Genomic DNA, 12,015 nt, shown 5'->3' with positions numbered 1-12,015 from the left:
TCCAAAAATTGAAAAATAGACAAAAGGTGTCTTTCAACTCCTGTGGGGGAGAATGTGATGTAAATCCATTTTGTTTTATTTATTTGTGTCAATGATCAAATGTGTATTGGTATACCATTTGTTGGGGGGGGGGGGGGCACACCAAGCACTATGTACAATTTCTTCTCAATTCTTTGTATCTCTCTCTCTCTAGCGATCACTATCTCTCTTTCTCTCTCTCTCTCTCTCTATTTCTCTTTTTCTTTCTCCATTAATCACATCTCATAATCGTTTGTTACCTCTCTTTTGCAGTCACGTGTCTATCTTCTTGTCAATTAGTCTTTATCATTCTAGAACATTACTCTCTCAGACACATTTCTCCCATAAACAAATCTAACTAAATTAGAATAAACGTTGAATAGTACAAAGCAATCAAATTTTAAGATGGACACTTTCGTCATGGTTATGACTGAATTTATTTTTTTGCAATATAACTGGAATCATTTTTTGTACAGTTCATTTTACAATTACATGTAAAATCATTCAAAATTCAGGCCTTAAATTTCAATATTTTTAGGGCATGCAAGGCCACTTTTCTGTAGGGCACATTTCTATATTACAGCACAAATAGGAAGAATTGGAAAGGGCACACAAAATCTCCAAGGCCAATGAGAGGGGCATTGAGGCCAATCAAAGGGGCATCAAAGGCCATAGCCTTGGTGGCCTTGGATTAATTTAAGCCCTGAAAATTGATAAATCATTATCAATGATGTTTGCATATCAAAATTGGAACTTATTTAACTGTAGCACACGTTCATGGCAGAATGCTCTTAAAAGAACTTTTTGTATTCTGCGTTGAACCTGTTCTAGCTCTAAAATGAGCTTTTGTATTCATATTCTACAATCTTTGCTGGATTCTATTCAATGCATAATAATTGGAAATATTTTTTTACAGCTCATGTTCAAAGTACCTATTATTCTAATCCTTCAAAGTAATTAAAATGTTCTTGTTTGCCATTGTACATATAAAAATAAAAGCACTAAAGAAAATGTAGAAATCACAATAAATATGTAGATAGTTTTAAAAACTGTGCAGTAAGTTTACAAAAGAAAAATACTTGAACAATATTTCAGCATTATCAAAGGCCAAAATAAAAAACAAGTACGACAATAAGTGAAACTGTAGCACACGTTCATTGCAAAAAGTACAACAGGGTAGCTCTTAAAAAGAACTTTTTGTATTCTGCAGTTAACGTACTGTGCAGTAATAACAAAAGAGAAAATACTTGAACAATATTTCAGCATTATTAAAGGCAATATAACAAAAGTATGACAATATAAAGTCAAACTGTAGCACACGTTCATGGCAGAAAGTACAACATGGTAGCTCTTCAAAGAACTTTTTGTATTCTGCAGTTAACATGCTGTGCAGTAAGTTAGCAAAAGAGAAAATACTTGAACAATATTTCAGCATTATTAAAGGCAATATTTAAAAAAAGTATTACAATAAGTGACACTGTAGCACACGTTCATGGCAGAAAATACAACATGGTAGCTCTTAAAAGAACTTTTTGTATTTTGCATTTAACGTACTGTGCAGTAAATATGTTAGCAAAAGAGAAAACGGATTGACCAATATTTCAGCATTATCAAAGGCAATATTTTAAAAAAGTATTACAATAAGTAACACTGTAGCACACGTTCATGGCAGAAAGTACAACATGGTAGCTCTTAAAAGAACTTTTTGTATTCTGCATTTAACGTACTGTGCAGTATGTTAGCAAAAGAGAAAATGGATTGACCAATATTTCAGCATTATGAAAGGCAATATTTAAAAAAAGTATTACAATAAGTGAAACTGTAGCACACGCTCACGACAGAAAATACAACATGGTAGCTCTTAAAAGAACTTTTTGTATTCTGTGATGAGCACGTTCTAGCTCTAACGTGAGCTTTTGTTTATTACTGAACATGTATGTAGCTCTGAAAAGAGCTGTTATGTACATTTCTGTACATTTTATAGCTCTGAAAGAGCTTTTGTGTACAAAACCATGAGAACAGATTATATCAGCGCTCTCAAAAAAAGTTTGTGTGTACATCATTGTACATACAGCTCTAAAAAGAGCTTTTGTGTTTAGTATTGGTCACAAACATCCTAACATATAGCCTCCAAGTTCAGAACTCTGAAAAGTCTTGTTAGCTTTCTCTGTTGGCAGCTTTATCGTTTAAATAAAACAATGTTTTGCTTACAACTCAAACAATGACATTTGATCAAGTCAAGTGTCTAAGTCAAAAGCATCAGCTTTCTTTTTTACTTACCTCAAAACCGTCAACATATTACAGGCAGTGAATATAATCCTGTAAATGAAACAGAAGACTGAAAAGTTAGAGTAAAAATCAAGGAAGACAGAATAAAGTGAATTATTCTTCACAATTGCGGTGACCATCTCCATCAGGTAGATCTCTGTAGAAGCTCTGGTAAACACTAGGAATTACATTCATATTGCACAAGTTCACCAGATCAACCTTCTTTGCTGCACTTATCGGAAGCTGTGAATCATAGAGTGCTTCAAGTTGGGAATTCTTCATCCTCCTGCCAGATGCAGAGACCTTCACCTCATGAAACTCCTCATCGAAATCATACTTGAATTTGATGGTAAGAGGAGAACTCTTCTCATACCTCAAGTGCTTCATCTTAGTCCACTGCACTTTATCTCCAGACACATCTCTCTGGGTGTTGTGCAGAATCTCTGCAGCAAGTTTCTTCAAGTCGAAGAACTCACCAAACCTGAGCTGCTTCACATGGTAAGGTTGTTTTGGACGTGCCATGGATGCAACCATAGGCCACTGATCTGGATGGTGTACCTGGACCTTACGTTTGACCTGTTCTATGGTGCTATGAACAGAGTCAACTTCCATCTGAGTGTGTCCCGACTCCAAGAACTTCTGATCTATGACATTGATAGAAGAAGTCCGAACAATATGTAATAATGCAGCAGCAATATACTTATTCTTGTTCTGGCCTGCACATGAATCACTGAAAAGTGAAACATCCGTCACACTTTCAGGTTGAGAGAGAAGATGGTTGATCAGACATGAGCCTATTTCACAGGCACCTCGATTCCCATCAACCTCACTCCACATATAGCAATGTACCTCACTATCTGCCTGACTGTACACTGTCAAGTTGTATGAAGACAACTTACGTTTATAAAATAGTACTGATGTTTGGGCAGATGGGCAGCTGAGAACCTGCTGTAGGTCAAACGTGAAGGCAGCACTGTTTGGGCAAGTCTGGGCCTTCTCTTTGTCACTCTTCTTTTCTTGTCTTGCTCTTTCCTTGTTCTTCAGATGTTGATTAAATGCAACTGCCATTGATTCTTTTTCCTCTGCGTTGCTATTGCTAAAGCAAGAGCAAGTCTTACATTCATCCTTCTTTGGAGGATGAAAGCCTAGATTGAAATTAGTATTAAAGACCCTACGATAAACCTTGATAGATATTGGAATTGGGGTTTGGGAAGCATACATGTCATACATTTTCTGTAGACTCAAGTCAGCAGGCAAATATTGCCTGGAAGTGGATGCACGACAATAATGCGATTCAATGACCTGAAACTGCCTTATGTGATCTCTCACAGCGTTCACGTCATCATTACTTGTTTTGTTTGAAGGTTGGTGTCTACCTCTTCTATCTTTGGCTGAAAATGCCCCATCTCGTTTCTGTAATGTGTAGAGAACAGTCTTCTGAGAAATAGATAGAGTTCTCAGGAAAAACAAGTGACACACATTCTGCTTACCATTATTTGTTGGGAGAAGGTATGTTTTATTTTTTTTCTTGCCTGAACTACCCTGCTTATCAAATACATTCTCACAAATGAAATCTCTTTGGCGCTCAAAAGAGCCACACTGCCAATACTGATCAAAAATTGCCTTTCTCTGAGCAGGGTTGAAATTATCTTTGCACCTAAGTTTACACGAATCCTTACATGGTTCTCCAACCTTACGTGCATCACGTGCCTCTCCATTTCGTGAATGGTAGGGTTGACCATGGATCCGCTTAGTTTTTTGGATGTTTTGCTGCCATTCCTGAGGCTGAGCAACCCTTTTCCTTGCTTTGCTCTTCTGTAAAAACAGTAAAACAAAAGAAACATAGTACTAGTATACTTTAAACACTTAGCATGTATCCTATTTTTACTGTTAATAATTGAATTGACAAAGCTTTCTTTTTAAAATAAATCAGTATATCCTTCAGCTATATACATATTCAAGTGATTATAATCAGCCTTTCTACATTTTAAAGGTTCTCCGGATTAATTCACTTAGACTTGAAATCTTAATTAAATCTTTGACTTGATGTTTAATACATTCAAATAAATAACTTTCCCAATAGTGATATCTAATGGGCAAATCAATTTGAATACCAGTACATTTTTTGTTAGAACAAAATTTCTTTTGAACCCTGTTACCATAGTTTGCCTTTAAAATTAAATCAATAAAAATAAAAATAAATAATTGAAACTAAAGGAACTTCGACTGCGCACAGTCGAAAATGATGCCTCCGCCATAGTGCGATTTCACAAACCAAAACAGAAGCAATTTTTCAAATTCAAGTTGAATTGTAATCAATTAACAGGTTCTCAGAATATGGTGATTACAAGCTATTTTTCATACACATGTATGACGCTTTGAATTTTGACCTCATGACCCTAAAATCTAATCAGTTCATTGGCTCTGCCAGATACATACAAGGTTCAAGTTTGGCAGGATCGAATTCATTCGTCGATTCTTGAGATAACGCGATCACGAGAACGGGTCCTACGGACGTGACGTACGGAAGGGACGTACGTACGGACGGACGGACAACCCAAAAACATAATGCCTCCGGCTAGTTCGTAACGGAGGCATAAAAACATATCATAACTCCATGAAATCTGCCATCTCTAATAAATTATATGAATGAAAGGTAATACTACAGCATTTTTAATGTGCCATCGATCTAGTAAACTATTCTGATGTGCAGAGAGAGATTATTACCCTGGCTTTAGCACTGCTGCCATTACGGTGCTCTCGCATTTCAAGGAATTAATTCCTGACAGGTACCCATTTACATCACCTGGGTTGAGTGTGGCAAATGGTAACAATTTTTAGAGAACTTAACTAATCTTACCTCACATATTTGGGGGTGCTCTTTTCCAGTATGGGCATGTGAGACGCTGTGAACTGGTCCTGGAATTTGCTGAATACAAAAATAAATATTTTGTCATAAATTATTATGAGGACTTAATGTTATATTTCCATAATAATAGAAACAAAGTCCTTTAGTATACGTAGAAAAAGGAAAATTGAACACAATTCTGAAATATTGATAACATTACAAATGAAGTTACAAGATCGGATTGATATGCATACATATATATTCTTAATCTCTCATGAATACTGCTTCTGTGATACAGACACAAGCAATGTACTCTTGAAGTTTCATGTCATTTGAATATCCATTTACAATTTTTTTATTTGTCATTTTTGTCCTTAATCTCTTATCACTAAACTTAATTACACAATGAGTTATTATGCATACATTAGGGATGAACTAAAAGTAATCAAGTGAGCAAAAAATAATACCACTTTTAAAGCAAATAGTGGAAATACAATTGAACTTAAATATAAAAGCAATATTACCACTTTTTCTTTCTGGGTAGAGTTGGACCTCGATGACACACTCTCGGGCTGAAAATCATTGACGGGTACATTGATTTCCTGTTATGGAAGACATGAATCATTTGATGCAATAAGACATCTTCATTCTTGTATTTACTATTATTGCATAATCATGCATTATATGTGAAACTGTATACTATGAATAACATCAAATACAGTTGATACTTTTATGATATTTTCATGTTCATATCAATCACATATACTGGTTCAATTAAAAAAACAGAAGCAAATCAATTATCATCAAACTTAAGAGCAGCATTTTACATCACTGCTCTGATGGTTCTTTTAGTATGACCGGTATGTGTGGTATTTATAGTAAAAGCATGAGTAATAAGAAACATGTGTACCTCGTCATCACCCAGCTCCATTGGCTCTTCATTGCACAGAGGAACTTCTGTGACAATGGTCACGTCAGCAGAGTCAAGCTTAGATGAGCTACCAGGTGTCACGTCAGCAGAGTCAAGCTTAGATGAGCTACCAGGTGTCACGTCAGCAGAGTCAAGCTTAGATGAGCTACCAGGTGTCACGTCAGCAGAGTCAAGCTTAGATGAGCTACCAGGCGTCACGTCAGCAGAGTCAAGCTTAGATGAGCTACCAGGTGTCACGTCAGCAAAGTCAAGCTTAGATGAGCTACCAGGTGTAACTGCTCTGCCGCCAGTGGTGATAACCTATCAAACCAAACATACAAAGTGTATATTCATGTTATAAGTCTCAATAATCCCTGTCATTTGTCAATTTTGGATAAAGATTTTAAAATAAGTAGATACAAAAATAAATAAGTAATTAAATATACAATCTTTCAACAGGTGAAGCATTTGGTTTTTCATGAAATTACAGAGAATAGAAATTACCTGAAATTCATCCATATTGATGTGGGCGTCATCGGTAGCTTTTGTGCTGTTCATCCTTGGGGGAACTGTTGGGCTAGGACACGGTGAAAGCTGGTCTGGAAAAAGAAATAAAAACATATTGTCTTACAAATATAATCAATATTTTCTCAACTTTTTCCAAATATTATTAAAGAGGGTTTTGTTCTAATGGAATATAGAAGAAAAATAACACAAATTGAACATATAAACTTATATTTTAGCATTTAACATCATTTAAAAGCTCTTAATCTGGGGAATACATAATAAATAACAAAAAAATCTTTTCTATACCAATTTATTATCTATTATACTTACATGCTCTCTTTAATCTTGACAACGGGACATTTTCTTCCTCATCATATTGATCATCAGAGGTGGAACACAATGCTAGCTGGTCTGGAAATTAAAACATAATGTATTACAAACATAATCAGTGTTTTCTCAACTTTCAATTTGTTGTCTGTGTTCTTGATCAGAATAGACATAGGAATTTGTTCTACCAGAACACATAAGTAAAATAAAACCAACTGAATAAAACCTATAAAATCTAAATTTAAATTTTAGCATTTTGCATAATTTACAAGCTCTACATTTGGGAAATAAATAAAATTAATAGAAAAATATATTTGTCTTCTTCCAATTTACTTACATGCTCCTTTCAATCTTGACAGTGGAATATTATCCTCCTCCTCATCGTCTGAAGTTGACGAGGCAGCACTGTCAGCAACAGCTAACACCACCCCATGCCATGTCACCTTGCGCCAAGGCATGCTGACTTGTGATCCCTTCTTTGGTGCTGACTGATTGCACATGATATCACCGAGGACCACCACATTTTTACTTCCATCATCCCATTGGACCAGAATGTCAGTGGTTGGATCCATGTTGATCTGTGGACAAATTTTGGATATACATGTAGCTTGATTAATTAATAGGCATAGAATATAGAATATAAATGGATATGCTATTATTAATTTACATCTAGGCTTAAACTGAGAACCTATAACCTGAGAACGTAGTGTGTATCAGAAGTGCATAGCATACACGTACAATGTAGAAGGTTAAGTACGTAATAAGAAACATGTGTACCTCGTCATCATCCAGCTCCATTGGCTCTTCATTGCACAGAGGAACTTCTGTGACAATGGTCACGTCAGCAGAGTCGAGCTTAGATAAGCTACCAGGTGTCACGTCAGCAGAGTCAAGCTTAGATGAGCTACCAGGTGTCAAGTCAGCAGAGTCAAGCTTAGATGAGCTACCAGGTGTCACGTCAGCAGAGTCAAGCTTAGATGAGCTACCAGGTGTCACGTCAGCAGAGTCAAGCTTAGATGAGCTACCAGGTGTCACGTCACCAGAGTCAAGCTTAGATGAGCTACCAGGTGTCACGTCAGCAGAGTCAAGCTTAGATGAGCTACCAGGTGTCACGTCAGCAGAGTCAAGTTTAGATGAGCTACCAGGTGTCACGTCAGCAGAGTCAAGCTTAGATGAGCTACCAGGTGTAACTGCTCTGCCGCCAGTGGTGATAACCTATCAAACCAAACATACAAAGTGTATATTCATATTATAAGTCTCAATAATCCCTGTCATTTGTCAATTTTTTAAATGTTATTTTAAGTAACTCAACCTTTATGTCATCAAATTAAACAGTTTACTCTTGATAAAGAATTTAAAATAAGTAGATTCAAAAATAAATAAGTAATTAAATATACAATCTTTCAACAGGTGAAGCATTTGGTTGCTCATGAAATTACAGAGAATAGAAATTACCTGAAATTCATCCATTTCGATGTGGGCGTCACCTGAAACTGTTGAGCTGTTCGTTTTGGGGGGAACTTTTAGGCTGGGACTAGGTGAAAGCTGGTCTGGAAAATGAAATAAAAACACAATGTATTACAAATATAATCAGTGTTTTCTCAACTTTTCTATTTTTTTTTCTTCTTTTCAGTATTCTTTTTTCAAAAAGTAAGAGGGTTTTGTTCTACGGAAATACAGAAATGAAATAACACCCATTAAACATATAGAATATGTACATATAAATAACTGATATTTTAGCATTTTGCATCATTTATAAGTTTATCTGGGGATTAAATAAATGAAAAAGAAAAACATATCTTTTTTATTTCAATTAATTTTCTAATTTACTTACCTGTTCCTTTCAATCTTGAAGATAATATCTTATCCTCCTCCTCCTCGATGACTTCGGAGGTGGAAGTCAATGTTCGCTGGTCTGGAAATAAAAAGATAATGTATAACAAATATAATTAGTATTTTCACTACGTTTTTATTTCTGCGTTCTTTAGCGGAATAGTAAAAAGGTTTTGTTCTACCAGATCACATACTCTAAGTAAAATTACACCAACTGAAAAGAACATACACTTGTTATTTTAGCATTTTGCATTATTTACAAGCTCTAAATCTGGGGGGGGGGGGGGGAGGGATAAGATTTTTTCTTCAAACCAATTTTTTTTTTTTTTTTTTACTTACCTCCTTTCAATCTGGACAATGGGACATTTTCCTCAGGATCATCGTTCAAGGTTGAAGAAGCAGCACTGGCAGCAATAGAATCCATGCTGATCTGTAGACAAATGTTGAATATAGCTTGATAAATTAAACGGCATAGTATATAGAATATAAATGGATATGCTATAATCTAGATTTAAGGAGTGTATATCAAATGCGCATAACATACATGTATATCATCAATATATGCACTTTTACGTCAGTTTTTTTCAGAAAAAGTACATTGAAATATACAACACATTTGTTTATTATTCATAGATTTTGGTTTAAACATTGAAATTAGATTTAAATCTACTTAATTTCTTTGCCTCATTTCTAGGTCCTCAATGTTGAATCCCCTCACAGACAAACTCTCCATGTTTTTTTCCTGAACGCCTAATTGTGTGCTTTCATTAATTGATACCATGCCTTATGTTCCACACTACTAAGTAAAGGACTCAGTGTTGTATCTTGTTTATGGACTCGATTAAGATCACTCACTTACTTCACAATGATGATTATGTTCAGATTTATGTATCATTAAATGTTATGTTCTTGGATATTTCTACTTCTACTACTACGTCGATACTTGACAGGATCCATGAGTCAGGTTATAACGCATTACACCAGGGTTTCATTGTATAAAACAAATGATGCATGTTTTCATTCGTTCATTATAGTATAGCCTATAGGATCTATCCACCCACGTTGATGCTGTGTGTATTGGCTTTGTGCGATAGATACGCACAGCCTCAACTCGAGTGCGGATAGATCATATGATGAACTCATGCGCATGCATCGTTTTTATACTAAAGCTAGCTCTATCCACTCTGACAATGCATGAGGTCTAACTGTAAATTAAATATATAGACCTACATCTAGATCTACTCACTCCTACAATGATTAACAATAATGTGCCATAGATACTCCATACCATAGGCATATAGCCATCCAATCTATGGTTAGACTTCATGCATTCATTGTAATGATTTGTAGGAGTGAGGCATATACAAATAGAATGACTAGTATATCTATATGACTGTATGAGTAGACCTGCGCCTGCACTATGATAGTACGAGTCTTTAACGACTAGACCCTAGGCCTAGTAAAGTAAGTAGACTCTAGTAGTAGGTCTAGACTAGAGTCTAGAGTCTCTAGACTCTACTCTAGTACGAGGTCAATTTGATTTGGGTCCTATTTTTATGAACCAAGACTTTTTTTAAAGCCCACAATTAATGCCTCCAGATACTAGTTCACATATGAATCGTTTCCAGACGTAAACAATCATATATGATTGATACACGCATCCAAAAGCTCAACACACAGCTCACACTCACAGACATAACAAACACAGACCAACAAACACAAAAATCCACAAATGGGACCGATTGAACAAAAACGATACAAACGGTCCAATGTTTTAGCAGATTTTCAACATTATTCTCACGATCTAGCAAAATTACTGTAAGAGTAACATTATTTTGTCCTAAATTGCTGAAAATGTATACTTTGTCTTTGTTTTTTAAATAGTTAATTACAAATACTTACCCGATTCGGAGGTCGTAGCAGATAGCAGGATTCCGATCGCGACCGTCTGCTGGGAATAAAATTACGTCACGCGCGCTTTTACGACCTTCTGCTGGGAAGACTTTTGATTTTTGGCTGCCCGCGCCATTTTCATTTTGGTGTATTACGTAACAATTACGCAATTATATGAATTAAAAAGCACATCATTCGAAAGGTCTTGTTAATCTCTTTAAGTTTTTACCGAAATTTGAAAATCGAAAATTTTACCAAATTTTGAGTTAACGCCCTTCTGCCGGGCACACGACGATATATATAATATTATCCCTTATATCAATCGCACTCTTCTCTCTCTCTCTCTTTCTCTCCCTCTCTCATATCCTTCTTCTCTCTATATCACCTTCTCTCACATCAATCACACCCTTCTCTCCGCCCCCCCCCCCCCCCCCTCTCTCTCTCTCTCTCTCTCTCTCTCTCTTTCTCTCCCTCTCTCATATCCTTCTTCTCTCTATATCACCCTCTCTCACATCAATCACACCCTTCTCTCCCCGCCCCCCTCTCTCTCTCTCTCTCTCTCTATATATATATATATGAAGAGCTTCATTCCAAAAGGAGCTAAATCCATATTTTATCAAAATGGAGTTATTTGTCTTAAAATAATGATTTCCTACATGGGGACAAAATTCACTATATCACGTTCGAAAATTTCACCAGGAAGTATAAAAAAAATTAGGTACAATATCATGTTTCATTCCAAAAGGAGCTAAATCCAAATCGGTTTCATTCCAAAAGGAGCTAAATCCACTTTGAGTAATTGACCTTTTTTATTTCTCCACTTTCCCTTTAGCAATGTACCTTTATATTGTTATATATCTTAAAGGGGTCGCCCTGGACCAATAATATATGATAAGAAAAAAATCTACCAGTTATTTCTGATTTTTAGTAAATTTTTAGATTTTGTGGATTTAGCTCCTTTTGGAATGAATCATGGATTTAGCTCCTTTTGGAATGAAACGGATTTAGCTCCTTTTGGAATGAAAATGGGATATGTTGTTTACTTTCTTTTCAAAAGGTTTTTTTAGTTGTGATTTCACTATTATTATTTAAAAGGAAAGGTTTGCTACTAAATTTGAATACATTTCAGTGACTTTATTGAGAAAATATAAAATATAAAATTTTCCGGGTATATCATGTTTCATTCCAAAAGGAGCTAAATCCACGAAAACAAAAATTCTAAAAATTTAGTAAAAATCAGGAAACACTGATAGATTTTTTCTTATCATATATTATTGGTCCAGGGGGACACCTTTAAAATATATAACAACATTAAGGTCCATGGCTAAAGGGAAAGTGGAGAAATAAAAAAAGGTCAATTACTCAAAGTGGATTTAGCTCCTTTTGGAATGAAACTCTTCATATATTATCC

The 12,015-nt window shown here is 35.5% G+C and overlaps 1 protein-coding gene across 2 annotated transcripts; it reads right to left on the bottom strand.

Annotated features, from left to right (window-relative positions):
• Window positions 1-659: 659 nt before the first annotated feature.
• On the bottom strand, window positions 660-10,896 carry LOC100888373. 2 transcript variants are annotated; one of them, XM_030978343.1, is made up of 12 exons: window positions 10,614-10,896; window positions 9,051-9,141; window positions 8,713-8,793; window positions 8,334-8,428; window positions 7,656-8,093; window positions 7,216-7,456; window positions 6,882-6,962; window positions 6,549-6,643; window positions 6,045-6,365; window positions 5,659-5,736; window positions 5,147-5,215; window positions 660-4,101 (listed from the first exon to the last, which is right to left on the bottom strand). In XM_030978343.1, exons 2-12 carry the CDS (start codon window positions 9,133-9,135, stop codon window positions 2,401-2,403), a joined length of 3,285 nt encoding a protein of 1,094 aa, XP_030834203.1. In that variant the 5' UTR covers window positions 9,136-9,141; window positions 10,614-10,896; the 3' UTR covers window positions 660-2,400. The 2 variants fall into 2 exon arrangements, with proteins under 2 accessions (XP_030834203.1, XP_030834204.1); XM_030978344.1 differs by lacking the exon at window positions 10,614-10,896 and having other exon boundaries at window positions 9,051-10,111.
• Between the last annotated feature and the right edge of the window lie 1,119 nt (window positions 10,897-12,015).

Source organism: Strongylocentrotus purpuratus, unplaced genomic scaffold (assembly GCF_000002235.5).
Source record: "Strongylocentrotus purpuratus isolate Spur 01 unplaced genomic scaffold, Spur_5.0 spur5_scaffold_1, whole genome shotgun sequence".
Classification (NCBI taxonomy): domain Eukaryota; kingdom Metazoa; phylum Echinodermata; class Echinoidea; order Camarodonta; family Strongylocentrotidae; genus Strongylocentrotus; species Strongylocentrotus purpuratus.
This window is presented reverse-complemented; position numbering and strand designations above follow the sequence as displayed.